At 38.9% G+C, this 21676-nt stretch overlaps 1 protein-coding gene across 3 annotated transcripts in view; it reads right to left on the bottom strand.

The window, feature by feature from the left end:
- The window catches only part of OTOGL (otogelin like), a 181243-nt gene that overhangs the window by 42708 nt on the left and 116859 nt on the right, over positions 1-21676 (bottom strand). For 2 of the 3 annotated variants that reach the window (XM_055395155.2, XM_088836668.1), the window contains 10 exons: positions 21368-21535; positions 19361-19639; positions 17254-17371; positions 11209-11288; positions 10824-10892; positions 6578-6651; positions 2938-3115; positions 2569-2711; positions 2294-2317; positions 2110-2202 (listed from right to left, as the gene is read on the bottom strand). In XM_055395155.2, coding sequence (XP_055251130.2) covers positions 2110-2202; positions 2294-2317; positions 2569-2711; positions 2938-3115; positions 6578-6651; positions 10824-10892; positions 11209-11288; positions 17254-17371; positions 19361-19639; positions 21368-21535 — 1226 coding nt within the window. The remainder of the gene's footprint in view (positions 1-2109; positions 2203-2293; positions 2318-2568; positions 2712-2937; positions 3116-6577; positions 6652-10823; positions 10893-11208; positions 11289-17253; positions 17372-19360; positions 19640-21367; positions 21536-21676) is intronic. The other variant, XM_088836670.1, reaches the window with a different exon arrangement.

The following is a 21676-nucleotide window of genomic DNA, read 5'->3' as shown; positions in this document are numbered from 1 at the left end:
CTTGACTTCCTACTTTTGCATTCCAGTCCCCTATAGTGAAAAGGACATCTTTTTTGGGTGTTAGATCTAGAAGATCTTGTAGGTCTTCATAGAACTTTTCAACTTCATCTTTTTTAGCATTACTGATTGGGGCATAGACTTGGATTACTATGATATCAAATGGTTTGCCTTGGAAACGAACCAAGATAATTCTGTCATTTTTGAGATTGCACACATGTTCTGCATTTTGGACTCTTCATTGACCATGATGGTACTCCATTTCTTCTAAGGGATTCCTGCCCACAGTAGTAGGTATAATGGTCATCTGAGTTAAATTCACCCATTCCTGTCCATCTTAGTTCACTGATTCCTAGAATGTCGATGTTCACTGTTGCCATCTCCTGTTTGACCACTTCCAATTTACCTTGGTTCATGGACCTAACATTCCAGGTTCCTACGCAAGATTGTTCTTTACAGTATCGGACTTTACTTTCATCACTAGTCAAGTCTACAACTGGGGGTTGTTTTTGCTTTGGCTCCGCCTCTTCATTCTTTCCAGAGTATTTCTCTACTCCTCCAGTAGCATATTCAGCCCCTACTGACCTGGGGAGTTCATCTTTTAGTGTCCGATCTTTTTGCCTTTTCATGGGGTTCTCAAGGCAATAATACTGAAGTGGTTTGCCATTCCCTTCCCCAGTGGACCACATTTTGTCAGAACTCTGTCCATCTTGGGTGGCCCTACGCAGCATGACTCATAGTTTCATTGAGGTAGACAAGGCTGTGGTCCATGTGATCAGATTGGTTGGTTTTCTGTGACTGTGGTTTTCATACTGTCTGCCCTTTGATGGAGAGGGATAAGAGGTTTATGGACGCTTCTTGATGGGAGAGACTGACTGGAAACTGGGTCTTGTTCTGATGGGCGGGGCCATGCTCAGTAAATCTTTAATCCAATTTTCTGTGTTCCCTCCCTGTTGTTTGACCTGAGACCAAACTATGGTGGAGGTACTGATGATGATGACAACCTCCTTCCAAAGGTCCCATGCTCACACTGCTGACCTCGGTGCCCCTGACCCTGCCGCAGGCCACCGCCGACCCACGCCTCTGCCGGAGACTCCTGGACACTCATAGGCAAGTCTGGGTCAGTCTCCTCTGGGGTCACTGCTCCTAAACTTTCTGACATCTTACTGTATATAGACTTGCTTTAACACTGTTTCCAGTTCAGAATCTATGGCCTGTGCTAACAGAATTATTTCCAAAAAACACATAACATCGCAGCCATTTTGAGCTAAATCTTTATATATTACTTTCTTTTATTTTTGAGAGCACCGTGTGTTTCTGAGGGCTTCCCAGGTGGTGCCGGTGGTAAAGAATCCGCCTGCCAGTGCAGGAGATTGGAAAATGGTACCCTATTCCAATATTCTTTCCTGGAGAATCCCATGGGCAGAGTAGCCTGGTGGGCTACAGTCCAAGGGTTGCAGCCATGACTGAGCACTCACTGCACTATGTATCTGAGGGAATCATCCAGCTTTCAACACTCCTGTTGGGTAAGCAGAATTCCGTGGGATAAAGGTTTTCCCTGTAAAATCAAGAGGCTCCTTTCCAACTTTTTAATGATGCATTGCTCTTCTCCCATTTATTTCGATCAATTTAAATATTCCTTCATTGTTTTCTTGCTTTAGCTGTCAATTAACGGTATCGATATTTCAGAACGACTCTTTCCGTTTGTTCTCTCAGCGGCCTTCATTCTGGTGCTCTTGGCTGCCTGCTGCTCTTTGCAACCTTACGATCCCCTCTATCACCTCATTTCCACTTTGTCTAATTTGAAACAATAACATTAACTCTAACACTAGGAAGCTTGGCAACTCACATTACCGAGAGAGCTTTAGAATGTTTAACATGGCCATTTCAGTTAACCTCACAAAGGGAGAAACATTTGCAACAGTTGGCAGGTTATGGTAGGAGACATATAAGATTATGAAACACATTTTTATACTGTCCGTAAAAAGAATGATTAGACATTGTAGCAATGAAAATCCACTGACATGCTTAATTCTGCTCTTCTGGGAAATTACTTACATAATTTCTCAGTTTCATCTAAGGTGAAGATATATTTTAACTTTGTGTTCCTACCTTTCTTGCTACCCGATTGACAAGGACTTTATGTAGAGATGTGGTCAAATTTAACTTCTTAAAACAAAGTCCAGAGACTCTTCCAGAGGAAGCCTTCATTGAAAAAAAATTGAAACTTTATGGAGTTAAGCATAATTTTAGGAATAAAGAGAAGTAATTTACTAAACATTTTCCAAATACTTACTAGCTTTTTAAATGAGTTTCCATTCTGGAAAAATAAAAAGGTATAAAGAAAAAACACTTTAAAAAAATACACTACTTGAGTTTCAAAAACATTATTTGGATTAATATTCTATGCCTTTAAATATATTCACTTGAAATATATTCATGTTTTAAGTACCAGAAGATAAATCTCAGTGAACTCTTGAGTACCTTCTTATTGTGGGAATACCCAATGCTGCGACATACTTCACCTGCTAGATTTGTGAATAAATGACACAAGAATAAATTATGACTTACCTGATTCATGGAACATTTTTCAATATGAGCAACTATAACTTCCTCAGGAATTCTTACTAAGATATAAGAAGCCATACTATATAATGCTGCATTATTTCCATCAAAAGTAATAATGCTGAGTTCTGACAACATGGAACACCGACCTAAAAAGTGATAGAGAGTAGATTTAGTTTATTAACTAATTATTTGTATTACAGTAATAACTTCTCCTTTAAAAACATTTTCAAATTGGTTTTATTCTGTTTGACAAAAAGTAACTCTGAAAGTTATTGGAAACCAAAATCATAAGTCAAATGAACTTTGACTTGATGAAGTGATAGCTTCAAAAAAATAACAATCTCCTCCTGATTTAAAATTGATAAAACTCACACGGACATTCCCACTCAGGGCAGCAGATATCACTGTTCACTTGAACAGGTCTTCCCCGGAAACCACAGTCAGGCATTTCCAAGTCCTTTGGGCAATTAAGAGACCAGTTATACAACTTCCATTCCATGTTAAGGCATATATATTGGCTACAATTATAAACAGGATCAAATTGTTGAGGCTGTTAATAAAAAAGAAAATTAATGCATTTTTTCCATTTTCAACTCATGTTTTAATTTTTAAATTTCCCATTCACATTGACTATAGTATACACTTCCTAAATATAAAATATTTTGAAAGATGAACAATGAAAATTTCACAGTGGCTTTTGTTGAGGTATCCTCTCTATATCAATACTCAGCAGTATGATTCATTTAATTTTACCTTAATATTGATTTTATATCAGAACGGCCCACATACCCAACTTCTGAGAAAACTGAAGTCTTGCCCCAAATTTTCTAGATTAGTGTTCTGCAAGCAGACTTAAAACAGTGGCAGATGACCTTTCATATTATGTTTTATACAGCTAGTATGATTAAGACTTCTGTTAATGTCAGTTTAAAAAATTACAACTTAATATTATTCAAATATTTCATTAAAAATCAAATGTGATATCAGTTGGGCAGTATATGGACAGAATCATTAATTTTTTTTTTTTACTTATAGCTTATAGACTTCTAGATAAAGATGCAGATTTTTCAAAGTTTATAAATTATATTCTATATAAATTATAGTCATAAATGTAGCGATGATAAATATCATACCACTTATTATGCTCCAGACATTGTTCTAATTAGTCCATTTTATTTCCACAAAAACACCCTCTGAAGTAGGTATTAAAATTTTTCTCTATTTCATAGATAGAAAATCAGGTTTAAGGTCAAACTATATTCCCTGAGTTTCACAGCTAGTAGAGAGTGAATCAGAACTTAAATTCAGGCATTGTTTCTTTGAAAAATCCGTGCTGTTGACCACTACTTCACACTGTCTCTCCGGGGATGGAGGAAGAAAGATTAACACCTCCTTAGCACCCATTACATGTCATGCACTAATAGAGCAGTTCTTTTCATTTAAGCTCCCTGAATTTTGTAGATAGGTTTCTATCATTCCAATGCTATACGTGATAAAATAAAAAGGTAAATCATTTTCTAAATAGTAAAATTATTAAGTGAGGACTTCTCAATTTAAAAGCTAAAGGTAAGCAAATAGTCAAATTCAATCTTGCAAAGTTGTCTGTGTATGATTTGTATCAATTCCTAGATACTGATCTTCCTTTCCATTTAACCAAGAAAATGAAAGCAGTTAGAAGAAAACTAAAGCCCCTAAACAATGTCTAAACTACCCAAAGCATCCACACCTTCCACTCTAGTAAAGAATCTTTAAGCTCAGAGTTGATCTACTGGCATATTTAGTACAGCTTATCACTCCTCGTTTCTTACTATTTTCCTTTCCTTGGCTGCCACGTCACCTGCCCCTTCCTCCGTTTCTCATGCTTCAGTGGTTACTATCCTTCTTAGGTCTGTCACTGTTTCTCAATCTGTTGAAATTGTAGTGGTCCCTCTCTCTTCCACGACGACACTCAATCCCTTTGAGACCTCGTCTAATACCACAATATTAAATAACATTTATCCACTGAGAAATATGAAAATTTCAACTTAACTGGATCTCTGCACTAAACTTCACTCGTGTTCACCAAATCTGTATATACATATTAATAGCCTTTTGATGTCTTCTTAACCTTTACATGGAGAAACTGAACTCTTGGCTATATCCACCCTAGGCCTTCACTTTCCACAATTTCTCCATTCTGATTAATATCAACTTTATCCTTCAGTTGTTCAAGGCAAAACTCTTAGAAACCTGAATGCCTCTTTTTCATTTGAGTGTGTACATGCATGTTAAGTCACTTCAGTTTTGTCCGACTCTTTGTGACCCTGTGGACTATAACCTGCCAGGTTCCTCTGTCCTTGAGATTCTCCAGGCAAGAAAACTGGCGTGGGTTGCCATGCCCCCCTCCAGGGAATCTTCCCAACCCAGAGATCAAACCCGTGTCTCTTATGTCTCCTTCACTGGCACGTCGGTTCTTAACCACTGGTCCCCCCTGGAAAGCCCCTTTTCATTCACACCCTATATCTAATTCTTCAGCAATTTCCACAGCCTCTATCTTCAGAATAGATCCAGAATCCAGGCATTTCTCACCATTTTATTCACTGCTATCACCATCAATCTCTTGTCTAAATTCCTGCAATAGCCTTTTATAACGTTCTACTGTCTCTTTACATCCTATTCTCACCACAGAAGCTGAAATGATCCTGAAACAAATCAGATCATATAATTCCTCTGCTCAAAAATCTCCCTTTGCTCTTCCTAAGTCACTTAGAATGAAAGCCCCAGTCTTTACAATCATCCACAAGGCCTTACAGAATCTATTTCCTACTATTTTACTCTGTACTGACTGCATGACCTCCTTGCTATTCTTTCATTGTTTTAAGATGTTAGGTACATTCTCAGCTCAGGGCCTTTGCACTTGCTGACCCCTCTGCCTGGATTGCTTTGCGTGGTTCACTCTCTCAACTTCTTTAGACATTGTTTTTCTTTAAAGTAACAGTTACTCTATTAATGAGGATCAGTGAAAATCATTTCATTGAAAATAGGTTTATTTTTCTCCTGAGCACCAATCTCTAATGTTTTATATAACTTGGCAAATTAATTTTGCTTATTGGCTATTTCAGAATCCAATAAAATGTAAACTCTGTAAAAGCAGTAATTTACCTGAATAGCTCCTAGCCAGCAATAGTGCTGAATAAATATTAGTTGGATAAATAATTGGTTGACCAGAACAAGTGGCATATTTGGAATAAGGAGATAATTTCTCAAGTCTCAGCCAAGACAATTACTAGCTCTGGGATTCAATGACCTTATCTTCTTTTGCTTACTCGTGTATCTTCGTCATTTTGCACAGTACCCCAGTGGTTCAGCAGGTAAAGAATTTGCCTGCCATGCAGGAGACACAGGAGATGTGGGTCTGAGCTCTGGGTCAGGATGATCCCTTGGAGGAGAAAATGGTAACCCACTCCAGTATTCTTAAGGCCTGGATAATCCCATGGACAGAGGAGCCTGGTGGGCTACAGTTCAAAGGGTTGCACAGAGTCGGACACGACTGAACATGTGCACAGATCAACAGATGGCATATAAATATTTTTGAATGCCTAATTTACACAGAAACCCAAAATATACCCTTTATTATTATAAAAATTATCATCATTAAAGAATTATTAAGAATCACATTTAATTATTATCAAATTAATAATTATCTAATTAATAAATCAATAAATAAGAGTATTAAATTAACACATGTAATTATTATTACACCTATTTATCACAGAATTATTGTCATTAAGGAATCATCTTTAAGACTTCATTTGCATTTCATTTTATTTTTCTTAGTGTAACCAGAATCTAATTAAGAAATATCTGACATTTAAGGAAATACAATTGTTAAAATGTAAGGCATAGTTAATTTAACAAAGAAAGACTTGAGAGCACACCAAGAGAATTTTAATAGCATTTGGATAGTGATAGCGAAACATTAATAGACACTATCAGGAAATGACAGATAGCTGAGCATATTACTCAGCCATACCTCACATTCCAAACCTGCCGTCGTTGTTAGCATGCCAATTGCAGTGAAGTCTGATGGAGTGATCATTTCCGGACCTGAAGGAAATAAAGAGGTCCCAACATTAGTGATGGCAAGCCACTCCAGTACTATTGCCTAGAAAATCCCATGGATGGAGGAGCCTGGTAGGCTGCAGTCCGTGGGGTCGCTAAGCACGACTGAGCGACTTCACTTTCACTTTTCACTTTCACACATTGGAGAAGGAAATGGCAACCCACTCCAGTGTTCTTGCCTGGAGAATCCCAGGGACGGGGGAGCCTGGTGGGCTTCCGTCTATGGGGTCACACAGAGTCGGACACGACTGAAGTGACTTAGCAGCAGCAGCAACATTAGTGAAGTGATATTGATCATGTATAAAATTAATTTGTGACAGATACCATGATCAGAAATTTTATATAGATTATTTCACTTAATTCTAACAAGAAGCCTGTGAAGTAGATAATATGATTGTCATTTTACAGATAAGGAGACTAAGCTGTAGAGAAGTAAGCTGGTAAGTGTCAAAGGCAGAATTTGAACTTGGGAATTCTGATTCCAGAGTACTGGCTTTGAGGCACCATTCTATAAACACCTTCACTGCCTTGTTGGTGTCAACACATTTGTTTGAACTGGTAGAAATATCAACAGTATCATTAAAGACTGCTCAGGAGTTAAAAATATTGTTGAATTCTTAAAATACATAGCGAGGTTGATTCATTTCCCGGTGAATCTCTAGAATGTTTTCCTTGCAAGCAGAATAGATGATGCTATGGACTAATCAAGACCCCAGTTGAGGATGTGGTAAAGAAGGTATCCATGGAAAGAGAAAATATGATTGGTAAACATTCAGAAAATGAAGATCATGGCATCCGGTCCCAACACTTCTGGGCATCAATTCTTCCACACTCAGCCTTCTTAATAGCCCAACTCTCACATCCATACATGACTACTGGAAAAACAATAGCCTTGACTATTTGAATCTTTCTTGGCAAAGTAATGTCTCTGCTTTTTAATATGCTGTCTAGGTTGGTCATAGCTTTTCTTCCAAGGAGCAGTTCAGTTCAGTTGCTCAGTCGTGTCAGACTCTTCGACCCCATGGACTGCTGAATGCCAGGCTTCCCTGTCCATCACCAACTTCCAAAGCTATCTTTTAACTTCATGGCTGCAGTCACCATCCTGGAGAAGGAAATGGCAATCCACTCCAGAATTATTGCCTGGAAAATTCCATGGACAGAGGAGCCTGACGGGCTACAATCCATGGGATTGCAAAGAGTTGGACACGATTGAACACACACACAGTCACCATCTGCAGTGATTTTGGAGCCCAAGAAAATAAAGTCTGTCACTGCTTCCATTGTTTCTCCATCTATTTGCCTTGAAGTGATGGGACCAGATGCCATGATCCTTGTTCTTTCAATGGTGAGTTTTAAGCCATCTATTTCACTCTCCTCTTTCACCTTCATCAAGAGGCTCTTTAGCTCCTCTTTGCTTTCTGCCATAAGGGTGGTGTCATCCAAATATCTGAGGTTATTTATATTCTCACAGCAGTCTCGATTCCAGTTTGCGCTTCATCCAGTCAGGTATTTCTCATGATGTACTCTGCACATAAGTTAAATAAGCAGGGTGACAGTATACAGCTTTGATGAACTCCTTGTGCCAAAATGAATGGCTGAAATTTTGTCTAGCTGTAATTGCAGTATCCATTGTTGATACTATCTAAAATGACCATATTTGTTTCCTGTGGCTGCTGTAAACAAATTATTACAAGTTCAATGGTTTAAAACATTACCAAATTATTATTTTGTAGTTCTGGAAGTCAGAAGTCCTAAAATCAAGGTATCAACAATGGCTGTATCCCTTCTAGAGTCTCTATGGAAGAATTTGTTTCCTTGCTTTTCCAACTATGGATTGCATGAATATATTGATGCATCATGGCCCCTTCCTCCATCTTCAAAACCACAGAATAATATTTTCAAATCTAAGTCTCTCTCTCTTCTTCCCCCTCTCCCTTTGTCCTTCCCTGCTAATTTTAACTTCTCACATGCATTATCTCCTCTAACTCTGACCATCCTCCTTCTCTTTTATAAGGATCTTTGTGATTACACTGGGCTCACATGGATAATTCAGGAAAACTTCCCCATCTCAAAATTCTTAACTTCATCACATCTTCAGCATGCAAGGTCCCATTTTCACAAATTCTGGAGATGACGACATAGACATCTTTGGGGGGCCATTATTCAGCCTACCACAATGACATCAGAGAAAACTTTATTTTAAATAAATTTTATAAATAACTTATTTTATATATTCTAACAACTTATTATAATAAAGTAGAATAAAAACTTCTATTGCTTGATCCTAAGCTGGGCTCACGGTTTATTAGATGTTGCAGCTTCTAAAGAATATGACATTTTTACAGACTAAAATGGGATTGTAGTTCTTGCTTCTTCTGTCTGCCCTCTGATGGATAAAAATAAAAGAGGCTTATGCAAGCTTCCTGATGGGAGGAACTGGCTGTGGGAAAACTGGGTTTTCCTCTGGTGGGTAGGGCCATGCTCAGTAAATCTTTAATCCAATTTTCTACTGATGTGTGAGGCCCCTGAGTTGCTTGGCCCGAGACAGCGCAGTCCTGGAGTCCGCAGTCTCTATGGTAGGGCTAACAGCAGCCTCATCCAAGAGGATCTATGCCAACATCTACCTCCGTTTCACTGACTATGCTAAAGCTTTTGACTCTGTGGATCACAACAAACTGGAAAATTCTTAAAGACATGGGAATAAGAGACCACCCTACCTGCCTCCCGAGAAACCTGTATGCAGGTCAAGGAGCAATAGTTAGAAATGATGGGCTTCCCAGGTGGTGCTAGTGGTAAAGAACCCGCCCACCAGTGCAGGAGACATAAGAGATGAGGGTTTAGTCCCTGGGTCGGGAAGATCCCCTGGAGGAGAAAATGGCAACTCACTCCAGTGTTCTTCCCTGGATAATCCCATGGACAGGAGTCTAGTGGGCTGTAGCCCATAGGGTCATAAAGAGTCAAACACAACTGAAGCAATTTAGCATGCATGGAACAACCCACTGGTTCACAGCTGAGAAAGGAGTACATCAAGCCTGTATACTGTCACCCTGCTATTTTAACTTGTATGCAGAGCACATCATGAGGAACGCTGGGGTGAATGAATCATAAGCTGGAATCAAGATTGCCAGGAAAAAAATCAACAACCTTAGATGTGCAGATGATACTACTTTAATGGAGGAAAGTGAGGGGGAACAAAAGAACCTCCTGATGAAGGTGAAAAAGGAGAGTGAAAAAGCTGGCCTAAAACTCAACATTCAAAAAATGAAGATCATGGCATCTGGTCCCATCACTTCATGGCAAATAGATGGGGAAACAGTGGGAAATTGGCAGATTTTATTTTCCTGGGCTCCAAAATCACTGCAGATGGTGCCTGCAGCCATAAAATTAAAAGATACTTGCTCCTTGGAAGAAAAGCTATAACAAACCTAGAGAGCATACTCAAAAGCAGAGCTAACACTTTGCTGACAAGGTCCATTTAGTCAAAGCTATGGTTTTTCCAGTAGTCATGGATGGACCTGAGAGTTGGAACACGCAGAAGGCTAAGCACCAAAAAATTGATGCTTTTGAAATGCGGTATTGGCGAAGACCCTTGAGAGTCCCTTGGAGATCAAACCAGTCCATCCTAAAGGAAATCAACCCTGAATATTCATTGGAAGGATTGATGCTGAAGCTGAAGCTCCAATATTTTGGCCACCTGATGCCAAGAACTCACTCACTGAAAAAGACCCTGATGCTGGGCAAGACTAAAGGCAGGAGAAGGGTACAAGAGAGATCCAGATGGTCGGATGGCATCATCGACTCAAGAGGTGAGTTTGAGCAAACTCCGGGAGACAGTGAAGGACAGGGAAACCTGGTGTGCTGCAGTCCATGGGTCACAAAGAGCTGGACACTACTGAGAAGCTGAACAACAACAAATTCTAGGCAAAAATGCGAGGGGCATTCTCATTATCTATACTAACTGAAATGGGACAGAGACAGACCAGATGCAGAAACCATTCTGAAAATGTGGCTCGTTGATCCAGTAAACAGTTACTTAATGAAACAAAAGTGACTGCTGGGTTCTCCAGTGGGTTGGGTATAACTAACACCAGCAGCTGTTTAAGTGTCCCAAGATCTAAATTGCAGAATGCTAAGTTTAATGTCTAAAATTACAATACTTATAAACAGGGGTAGGGATGGCTTACCTGGTGAAATTAATGCTGGTTCTGTGGGAATCAGAGGTATGCCTACAAAGAAACAAAGATACTCTTCTTTAATCTGTTTTGCTTAAAGTGAGGTCCAGACAGTTCAAATAAGAATATTCATATAAGGAAAATGTTTTGGGAGAGAGGATACAAGAGCAATGTTAGAAGAAATATTTGCATGGCTTTAAAAGTAACTCAGAACCAAAAACAAAAAACCACTTTGAAAAAGATAATGAAGGGGAATCTTATGAAGATTTATGGTTTGTCTAAAATGTCTGTTTTTATAGTAACTTGCCACTGTATAAATATATTCAAGTATTTTACACTTCAGAATAAGTTAAGTAAGATTCATACTTACAGTCTTCTGGATAAACACATTTGAGAGTGACTTCATCAAGGATCATATGTTTAGGGCAGTAGGGCAAGCATCCTTCAATCCTTCAGGTGAAAAATATTAAAGACAAAAATTAATATAACAATATATAGCATTTAATACATGCAATTAAAATATAGTTTTCCTAAAACTCTTCCATTCTCCTGTCAAACACTAAGGACTGCCCTGTTTGCTATTATTCCATCATACCTCAGTGTAGAAACCACAAGTTAGTGGATGATAACAAAATAGTCATGATTCAGGCAGAGTTTGAACATAGAACATTCAAAACATCCACTTAAATGTGGCACACACCAAGGCCACATTCTATAAATTACTGGAAATGCAGAAGAATCCTTTACTGTGAGTTTACTCTATATTCATCATCCTGTTATTTTCCTACACTCCCTCACATATAAGAAGATGGAGACACTATTTGAATATTCACAAGGATGTTGGTAGAACAAAATCAGAATGTTCAGTGGCTGTCTCTGCCCATTATTAAGCCCCAAAGTCATTGGAAAGTAATTAGAAATCTCTGGGAGGCAGACATAGAGTTGGGACATCGTTGATCTTCTTGGAGGACAGGGAGGGGGAATGGCAGAGGCTACAGTTCTCTCAAGAGCCTCAGGGCCAGTGTCTGAAATAGCAGCAGTGCTCAGAGAGGGGATGGTTGTATATGAGCCTAAGGAGACTGAATTTCAAGCTCCAAAACATCTGGGCTTTTATGTGGCACATTGCGCTTTCAAGAATTCCAAATTTCAAGAAGAATGGATTTGGGAATCATGAGCCCAAAACAGATCAGACCATCCTGAATGTTTCTGCTCTAAGGGAATGAAGCCAAGATGATGACAGAGGCTACATCTTCCTTTTCGTTCAGTTGGATCTCAGATCCAATTTATTTTGATTCAAAAGAAATATACCCTTCAAGTACAGCCAGCTCTTAGACTCACACATACAAGAGAGAATTAACGTACATACGGTTTTTAAAAGTCTTGCTTGTCTGCCTCTCAAATACACCAGCAGGCTACAATACTATTTTTAATATTTTACTTAATTAAATAAATTTTTTTGGCTATGCAGCATATGGAATCTTAGCTACTTGACCAGAGATTGAACCAGCACACTCTGCATTGAAAGTGGAATTTTAACCACTGGACAGCCAGAAAAGTCTATCAGTACTGTAAAATATTTCCAACTGCCTTAACTGTAAAGTAAAAGTTTGGACCCAAAATATTCACAACCCCTTTCCAGCTCAGTGTGGATATGAACTAACTTGATACTATGGCCACTTGTTGCCACCAGAGGGCACTTGTTTGTGGAAGGAAATTGAACCCAAGAAAAGCTGCTGCTGCTGCTGCTAAGTCACTTCAGTCGTGTCCGACTCTGTGTGACCCCATAGACGGCAGCCCACCAGGCTCCCCTGTCCCTGGGATTCTCCAGGCAAGAACACTGGAGTGGGTTGCCATTTCCTTCTCCAATGTGTGAAAGTGAAAAGTGAAAGTGAAGTCACTCGGTCATGTCTGACTCGTAGCGAAGCTAGCTTCTCTTTTAACAGGAGACTGCGTGGTCGCCTCTTGGATACTTTCTTCACAAATTTTTTTAAGAAACGTTAACAGCTCAGCTTATAAGACCAATTATTTATTTCATAAAATGAACTTATATAAAAAACTTTAACCAGTATATAACATTCCTATCCTACTCTAAACTTTGTCAAGCGCATAAGAAAAAGTTACTAAATTACTGAAAATATCAGGAACAGTTGGCTATCCTCAAATTAAATAAACACCACTTTTTTATGCAACTCAATTATTTTGCAATTGCTTTATGCAAGTCAAAACCACAGCTATTCTTTTAAAAATATCTTCCAAAACCCAGTAACTTGTTCCTTTAAAATGACTTCATGGTTACACACAGCAGGGTTCCCTTTACTTTGTCATACAACTGGTAATTTAGTTGACTTTTGACTGATAAATATGCCTCAGATGCAGATCAGTTCTTATAATAGGTATATTATGTAATAGGAATAACTCTACTTACATATGGGCTCTATGGTATGTTAGCTGGCATCTTTTCTTATGAAAGTTCTCATTTCCACTAGATATTTTTATTTTCAACACTTGCTATGTGCCAGAAACGGAAATCCTCAAGAACCAGCGTGGTGGTTCTGTTCGGGACTTGGAGGAGGTGTGCAGGGCAATTTTGACATGCCAACCCAGTACCTGAGTTTCCTCTCAGGACTGCAAGGACCAGGAGAAGCCATAGTGAGATGCCTCAGCCAGGAAAAGGGGAGCAGTAGAAAGGAAACAGTGATGAAGATAGAGATGAGAATTGGCTTGGCAGGGGTGAAGTTTCATCCTGAGTCTCTTCTCCGCGCTCTAATCATACCAAAACAGAAACTCCGGGGGATCTATACACCAAACAGTGGAAGCACTGAAGATCTGGGTTCAACCACCCTGGAGACTGTGTATGCCACAAGAAACAAGCTAGCATAATGCCACTTCAAATATAGCTCCATTTCCTTCCCAGTTCCAGGGCAGCTCTTGTCCGCCTCTCTTTCTCCCCAGCATGCCCTCCTCCCTATGAAGGCCCTGTTATTTCCCCGCCTCCTGTCTCCAGAGGAGACAGGAAATAGGTTTGTGAATATGAAGGGTCCAAGTGAGTGGTGAAGGCTTCTTTACAAAAAGAACTGGTTGTTTTCATTTTTAAGAAAATAAAAGTAACCTAGACAGCATATTAAAAAGCAGAGACATTACTTTGTCAACAAAAGTCCGTCTAGTCAAGGCTATGGTTTTTCCAGTGGTCGTGTATGGGTGTGAGAGTTGGACAATAAAGAAAGCTGAGCGCCAAAGAATTGATGCTTTTGAACTGTGGTGTTGGAGAAGACTCTTGAGAGTCCCTTGGACTGTAAGGAGATCCAACCAGTCCATTCTAAAGGAGATCAATCCTGAGTGTTCATTGGAAGGACTGATGTTGAAGCTGAAACTCCAATACTTTGGCCACCTGATGGGAAGAGCTGACTCATTTGAAAAGACCCTGATGCTGGGAAAGATTGAAGGCAGGAGAAGAAGGGGATGACCGAGGATGAGATGGCTGGGTGGCATCACCGACTCAATGGACATGAGTTTGAGTGAACTCTGGGAGTTGGTGACGGACAGGGAGGCCTGGTGTGATGCAGTCCATGGCATCGCAAAGAGTCGGACACGACTGAGTGACTAAAATGAACTGAACTGAACTGAATGATCATTTCCTTCCCTCTGTTCCCATAGCACATGTCGCCCGACAGGATGTCATTGTTCAAACTCTGGCTCAGCTGCCTGAAAGCTGTGTGGTCTGAGGCAAGCTGCTTAACTTCCCTGTGCCTTTGTTTGTTTTCTCTTCTGACTATGGGAACAATGAGATTACCTATTTTATAGCACTTAGCACAGTGAGTGTCATGTTATATATCAGTACTTCAATGTGCTGGGCTTGTGGCATTTATTTCTCTAGGCCTCTTTCCCCTATACTGTCAGTTATCTGCTAGTGTTCCTGTCTTCTTCCTAAAGACTTTGAGCTCTTTGAAATAGGAACTGCATCTTACTTATTCATATGCTAGAACCTTCTGTAGTACCAGTATTTGTTGTAGAGCAGAAGCTCATAAATGACTAATGGAATATGATTCATTTAAAAATATTCCCTCCTACTACTGTTGCATTTCTCTGTTCTCCTTTACAACAAAAAACTGCTTTAAAAAAAAAAAAATGCTGATACACTGTCAATCTCTGTTTTGTCTCTTCCTATTCTCCAGATTCGGAGAAGGCAATGGCAAGCCACTCCAGTATTCTTGCCTAGAAAATTCCATGGATGGAGGAGCCTGGTAGGCTGCAGTCCGTGGGGTCGCTAAGAGTCGGACACGACTGAGCAACTTCACTTTCACTTTTCACTTTCATGCATTGGAGAAGGAAATGGCAACCCACTCCAGTGTTCTTGCCTGGAGAATCCCAGGGATGGGGGAGCCTGGTGGGCTGCCGTCTATGGGATCACACAGGGTCGGACACGACTGAAGTGACTTAGCAGCAGCAGCAGCATTCTCCAAATTACCAAATCCATACAATAATTTTCAGTCTCAAATTTAAAATCCTCGAAAACAAATTCCTGACTTTTCCTCTAAACTGCTCCTCCTAATATCTTCCTTATCTCAGTAACTGGCAACTCAGTCCTTCCATTAAATTGAATCATTTGAGTTTGTTGCTATTTGACGAGATTTGACCACAAAAATGGCAATTGCATATGATTCTGAAATCAATGAAATGCTGAGACCTGACCTGGAGTCCTTACCTCCTCTTTCTCTCATGGGCATGCATGCGTGCTCAGTCACTTCAGTTGTGTCCGACTCTTCACAACCCTATATACTGTAGCCCACCAGGCTGCTCTGTCCATGGGGATTCTCCACGCAAGAATACTGGAGTGCACTTCCATGCCCTCCTCCAGGGGATCTTCCCAACCCAGGGATTGAACCCACGTCTCCTGTACTGCAGTTGGATTCTTAACTACTGAGCAAGTGAGGAAGCCTCTTTCTCTCATATTTGATATTAAATCTATCAGCATCCCTATGGCCTTAGATTCAAAATGCAGGCAGAATCTGTTCATTTCCCCCATAACCTCCAGGGCTACCCACCTAGTGAAATTCCCTTCATGTCTTGTCTGTGTCACTGCCCAGTTCTGCCCTTGTTCTTCCCTCCCCAAAAGTCAGTGCAATAGCCAGTGTAAACTTGTGAAAGGACCAATTCCACTCCTCTGCCCCGAAATACACCAGGACATTACTCAGAGAAAAAGACAAAGTCCTCACGACAGGCTGCTGCTGCTGCTAACTAGCTTCAGTCGTGTCCGACTCTGTGTGATCCAATAGATGGCAGCCCACCAGGCTCCCCCATCCCTGGGATTCTCCAGGCAAGAACACTGGAGTGGGATGCCATTTCCTTCTCCAATGTGTGAAAGTGAAAAGTGAAAGTGAAGTCGCTCAGTCATGTCCAACTAGTAGCGACCCCATGGACTGCAGCCTACCAGGCTCCTCTGTCCATGCGATTTTCTAGGCAAGACTACTGGAGTGGCTTGCCATTGCCTTCTCCGCATGACAGGCTACAAGGCTCTATGTAATTGGTCAGTCACTTTTTCTGGTTTGTTCTCCTATGTCTCTCAGTTTTGTTCACTTTGCCCCAATTCACTAGCCTCCATGCTCATCCTCAAACACACCAGACATATTCCCACCCTGGACCTTTATAATTTTCTCGGGTTGAAAGGCTTTTTCCCCAGACATCCACATTGCTAGTTCCCTCACTTCTTCACATCTCTTACTAGATATTACCTTGTCAACCTGTTCTTCCCTGACCACCCTATATTAATAAGCAAACACGCATACCTCTCTTATGCTCCCACTTCCCTTCCTTTATTTTTGTCCATTATGCTGCTGCTAAGTCACTTCAGTCGTGTCCGACTCTGTGCAACCCCGTAGACGGCAGCCCACCAGGCTCCCCCATCCCTGGGATTCTCCAGACAAGAACACTGGAGTGGGTTACCATTTCCTTCTCCAATGCGTGAAAGTGAAAAGTGAAAGTGAGGTCGCTCAGTCGTGTCCCACTGAGTGACCCCATGGACTGCAGCCCACCAGGCTCCTCCATCCATGGGATTTTCTAGGCAAGAGTACTGGAGTGGCTTGCCATTGCCTTCTCCGTTTGTCCATTATAAATCCATCTAAACAACAGATCATATTATATATTTACATTTTAATTTTTATTCTTTGCCTCAGTGCAGCAAAATGTTTAAGCTAAAGAAAGGTAAATACTTTGTTCAATACCGTATCCCAGCAGCTACAAGAATTGCTGGCATAGAGCAGACTCTCAGTAACTACTGCTTGAATAAAACGAAACAAATTCATGAATGAGTAACTAGAATAAATTATTCTTGAGAATTTTTTTAATCTAAAAAAATAATCACTGGGAACAGAATCTGCTAAAGCTAGAATCTGTTCATTAATGGTTAAACATGACTTACGGTGGAAGAAATTTACACGCGAGAGCTTCAGGGTCACTGCACGTTTTAAAACAGGGAGTAGCACAAGGTTCGTATTTCCATTCACACATCCTCCTGTAGGGCACTGCTGCCTGGATTTCTTGGGAAAAAATGAAGTTTAGGTTGTGTATATTTTTAACGGGCAGCTTGGAGTGTAGTGATTTATAATAGTAAACCCTTTAGCTTTTGAACTTTTTTTATTATAATGCTGTGGAAAAGACAGGGTGGCAGAGGTGGGGCGGGAGGAGGAAACAGAGTAACTGCTTGGTGATCAAGGCATTTCATGCTCAAGTTGAACATCAAAATGTTAGTTCTTCTTCCAAATATTTAAAAAAGGAAGAGAAAGGAGACTAAGGACAATTCTAAATCATCTTCCTTTATTTATGTTTTGCTGGTGTTCACTTATCTATTATCATGATAATAGCACACACTTGTTTGGAATTTAAGTTTTTGCAAAATAGCTTTTGTCCATTCTATTTTATCCTTGCAACAACCCTGTTAAGTGAATATTATCTCCATTTTATAAATGAGGAAATTGAGGCTAACAGGAGCCAAGTGACATGCCAAATTCAATTAGGAAAATGGCAAGACCAAAGACATATTGCCTGACATGAAGCTGAGGGAGAACACTCCATCTTTGTTCTTCCCGCAGAATTTAACTCATTGCCTTGCATGTGGTAAGTATTATCTAATGACATAAATGAATGAATTGATTTTAATAATACATGCTCATAGTTACAAAAACTTTCCTTAATGGAAGCTTTTTCTCCTGCAAACTCAGCCAATACTTTCCCCTTCCCCTGTCACAGAGCAGCCCTTCTGCAGCAATCCAAGATTATCTCTGAAGAAGAGAGCTCTGTAAGGCAGAAAGTTCAGGAAACAGGTTATGTTACTTGGCTTAAGATATGGAATTAAATTCCAAGGTATGAGAAGGAAAATGAGGCTTTCTGGAAGGCACTTATGCATCTCAATATTAAAGTAATAGTTAAACCTGGGTTACTAGAATCATGGGTCATAAAAGAGGATTGGTTCCAAGACTAGAATAAACCCAGAGTGTCTCCTAAGTTCGGGAAGCCCACAAAGATGAGTTTCTGAAATTCGGATGATGCCATTGACTGCAGTTGTCCAAAGTTCAGGTAGGGCCACTGGGTCTGGTTATGAGGGAGTGGATTTGTGTAATGGAGGGGAAATAGAGGCTCGCAAAATTCAACTTTTAATTAAACTCAGGTAAAACTATTACACTTACCCTACAGAATATTGTATACACATGCCAGTGACTCTTTCTCATGAGACCAGGAACCCCATTCAATAAGAATAAATTTGAAGCTCAGTTTGAACTTTCTAACATCCAAAGAGATTTATAGAAATTTAACCACAACCAAAAAAAAGCAAACGATTAGCTTTCTTACAATGACTTAGAAAAGTTGGTTAGAATGAAAAAATTTGGGAGACCCAAGGCAAATATTGAGCTCTTAGGTTTTGAAAATAAAGCATGACTTTTAAAACTGGGTGAGGCAGTGAGGATTCCTCTCTGAAATTTAGAAAATTCAATAACTATAGAACTGCAAGGATCTCTAGAAATAAGACGGGGATTCTGCTGAACCAGAAAAATCTAGAGGTCAGTAGAACTGGACTCCGAAGTATTCAAAGAACACATTCAAAGTATTCATATATTCAAAGAAATAAACATACTGTCTTTGTCATTAAGAATCAGACTAAGTGAAAAGTTGCCTTCTATGAAAGAAAAAGAAGATGCAAAACTCTACAAGAAGAAGACATGGGTAAGCTCTATTTCCAAAGTCCAGATAGCACTGAAAGTAAAAATTGAGGCAATCATAAAAAATAATGTTATTTAAGGCTATTCTAACAATTTACTACATTAACTTATGTAGCAAAATAACCCTATAAACTAGGTATTATTTCTTCCGTTAGACAGATGTGTAAACTTAAGAATAAGGAGGTTAAGAAACTCACTAAGGTCATACAACTAATTATACACATTAAAATAATTTTTAAGTTAAAAATCTAATATATTTTCTGTCACTCCTTAAATTATCTACTTAATATATGGACATCTCAGGACACATACCTTCCACACTGAAGCTACTTAAATGTTTAAATTCTTCAGAATCATCATATTTTGATGCTTTGGCACTAGAATCTGTCAATATGATGAAAAAGCCTTTCTTGCTGTATAACTCAAAAGCGCTGTAACCAGGAATCCAGAGGTCCTGATGGTGAAAAAATGTAGCTCTCCGATGAAAGGCTGAATTCGCTTCCCACAGTTTCAAACTAAGAGTGTTGTCATCATGGACACAGAGAAAGTAGTTGGGCCTTTCGGCAGATTCCAAGGAAACAAGTGCCAATGCTGGAAAACAGAACAGTCTGGTTGACAACTCCCTGGGTTCTCTGGAGAAGGCAGATCATCAGCACTGGCATTGTAAAGTTCATGCATAAAGTTGACAAAAACAGAACTGTACAATTGTCATGAATAGTTAAAGATTTTAGGAATGAATTACAGATCTCTAAAGGAAAAAAATATTTTAATGCAATGCATAAGAGTGACAGCTCCAAAAATCAGTCTTTCATAAGTTCTGGTTTTTTTTAATAATTGATCATGTTCACGGAAGAATAAAAAAAAAAAAGAAATGTCAACCTGGGACCTCAGAATGTACAACTCCATACAAATAGTTGAATAATTAGTTGGACATACATTTGCACTTGCAAGCTTTAACATTTTCAAATATACAAAATCTACAAATGGCTAAATTGGATGATAGAAAAGAAAAAGAAATAGAGCAACAGGTCAATTTAGACATGTCACTTAATTTCAATATGATTAAATTCTTAATGAGTAAATGTTCTTTCAAGTCATTTTACTGCATTAAGAAATGACTATTTGTTCAACCTTATTGTCTATTTCCCTAGAGATGATCAAAAAGTTAATGAACAACCACAAAGCATTTGAGCAGTGTCATGCTTTTTTGTTATGTGATTTAAAAGTTTCCCTTATATTTGTAAAACCCATGGTATAAGTTTCTTAATTGAGCTCTTAGATTTAATTTCTTAGGCATTAATTTCTTTAGGTCTTACTTAATTTGACCTAAGGATTTTTCTATTAAAAACATTGATTATTTTAAATTATACAATAAAGAGCTCTCTCAAGTCCAATAAATGATTCAAAAAGCATTCATTGTGTCCTAAAATTTACAAACCCTTCTATTGAGCACTGGAATATGAAAAGAAGAATTTAAAAATTATAAAAGAAAAAATATATAACTAACACATAAATGAGAACTTAGACTGTGATAGATGTTTTCACAATTAAAAAAACTAAAGGGGCTCTTTTTATAAGAATAAAGCAATTTATTTTAACTGGAAAATCAGGAGAGTTCTCTTAATTAGTATAAGGTCAGATTCATTCATTCAGTAAATATTTTCTATGTTTATAGAACACACCATGCATGGTTCTAAGCAGGGTTAGAATAGTAACAATGTACCCGGAACATTATGCATCAGAAAGGGACACAAATCATCACTTAGAATAGATGCCAAGTGGATACAAGCAGTATAAATCTACAGGGGCAAGCCAGTAAATGTGTACCCACATACCAAGACAGACAAGGCCACATAAGGATAGCAGTCTGTCTCATTGACTGTCTAGACTTTGATTTATGCTCTTAATTTAACTTCCTTGATATTAAATTATGACTTTTTCTTTAATCTGGCATTAAAATCTTTCACATGTTAATTATCAGCATACTATTTTAAAAATAGTCAAAAGTTTCAAATTAAATTCTGTGACCAACAGAATGAAAATTGAAGCCGTGCTTTACCAAGGACCAAAAACCCAACCAAATAATTGCAATTCTAATTGCATCTATATATATGCCAATAGATACACAAAGAAATGATTTTATACATAAAAGAGAGAGCTGGTTCATGTGCCAGTGTCTTATTTTATTTCAATTTGTTTAGAGCACCTAGAAAGATGTCATAAATATATTAAATTCCCCAATTAATATTTACTGCATGAATAAATGAAAAGAGTCAATGGTAAACTACATCCTTATTTTCAGTTGCAAATTCTACTTACATGATGCCTTCTCTTTGAAAAGGCCTGGAGTGATCATAAAATTAAAAAATAAACTGCCATGAATACTACTTCTTGGCAGAGAGAAAATGTTTCCACTGGTCATATTGGCTCCCAGAATAAGGCCAGTCTGCCCATAACTTGCCAGCATATATGGTCCTTCTCCAAGCCCTAGTCAAATGCAAATGAGAGAATTATAAATTTGTGTAGGATTTTTACATTTCAAGCTGTCATTTCAATGGAATAAATTTTAATAACGAAAGTACTCTAAAATCATTGAGCATTTAAACATTTATCATTAACAAAATAACT

Source organism: Moschus berezovskii, chromosome 6 (genome assembly GCF_049115385.1).
Source record: "Moschus berezovskii isolate FMDL1 chromosome 6, NW_MosBer_1.0, whole genome shotgun sequence".
Lineage (NCBI taxonomy): Eukaryota > Metazoa > Chordata > Mammalia > Artiodactyla > Moschidae > Moschus > Moschus berezovskii.
The sequence above is the reverse complement of the archived record's forward strand: the minus strand, read 5'-3'. Positions and strand labels throughout refer to the sequence as shown.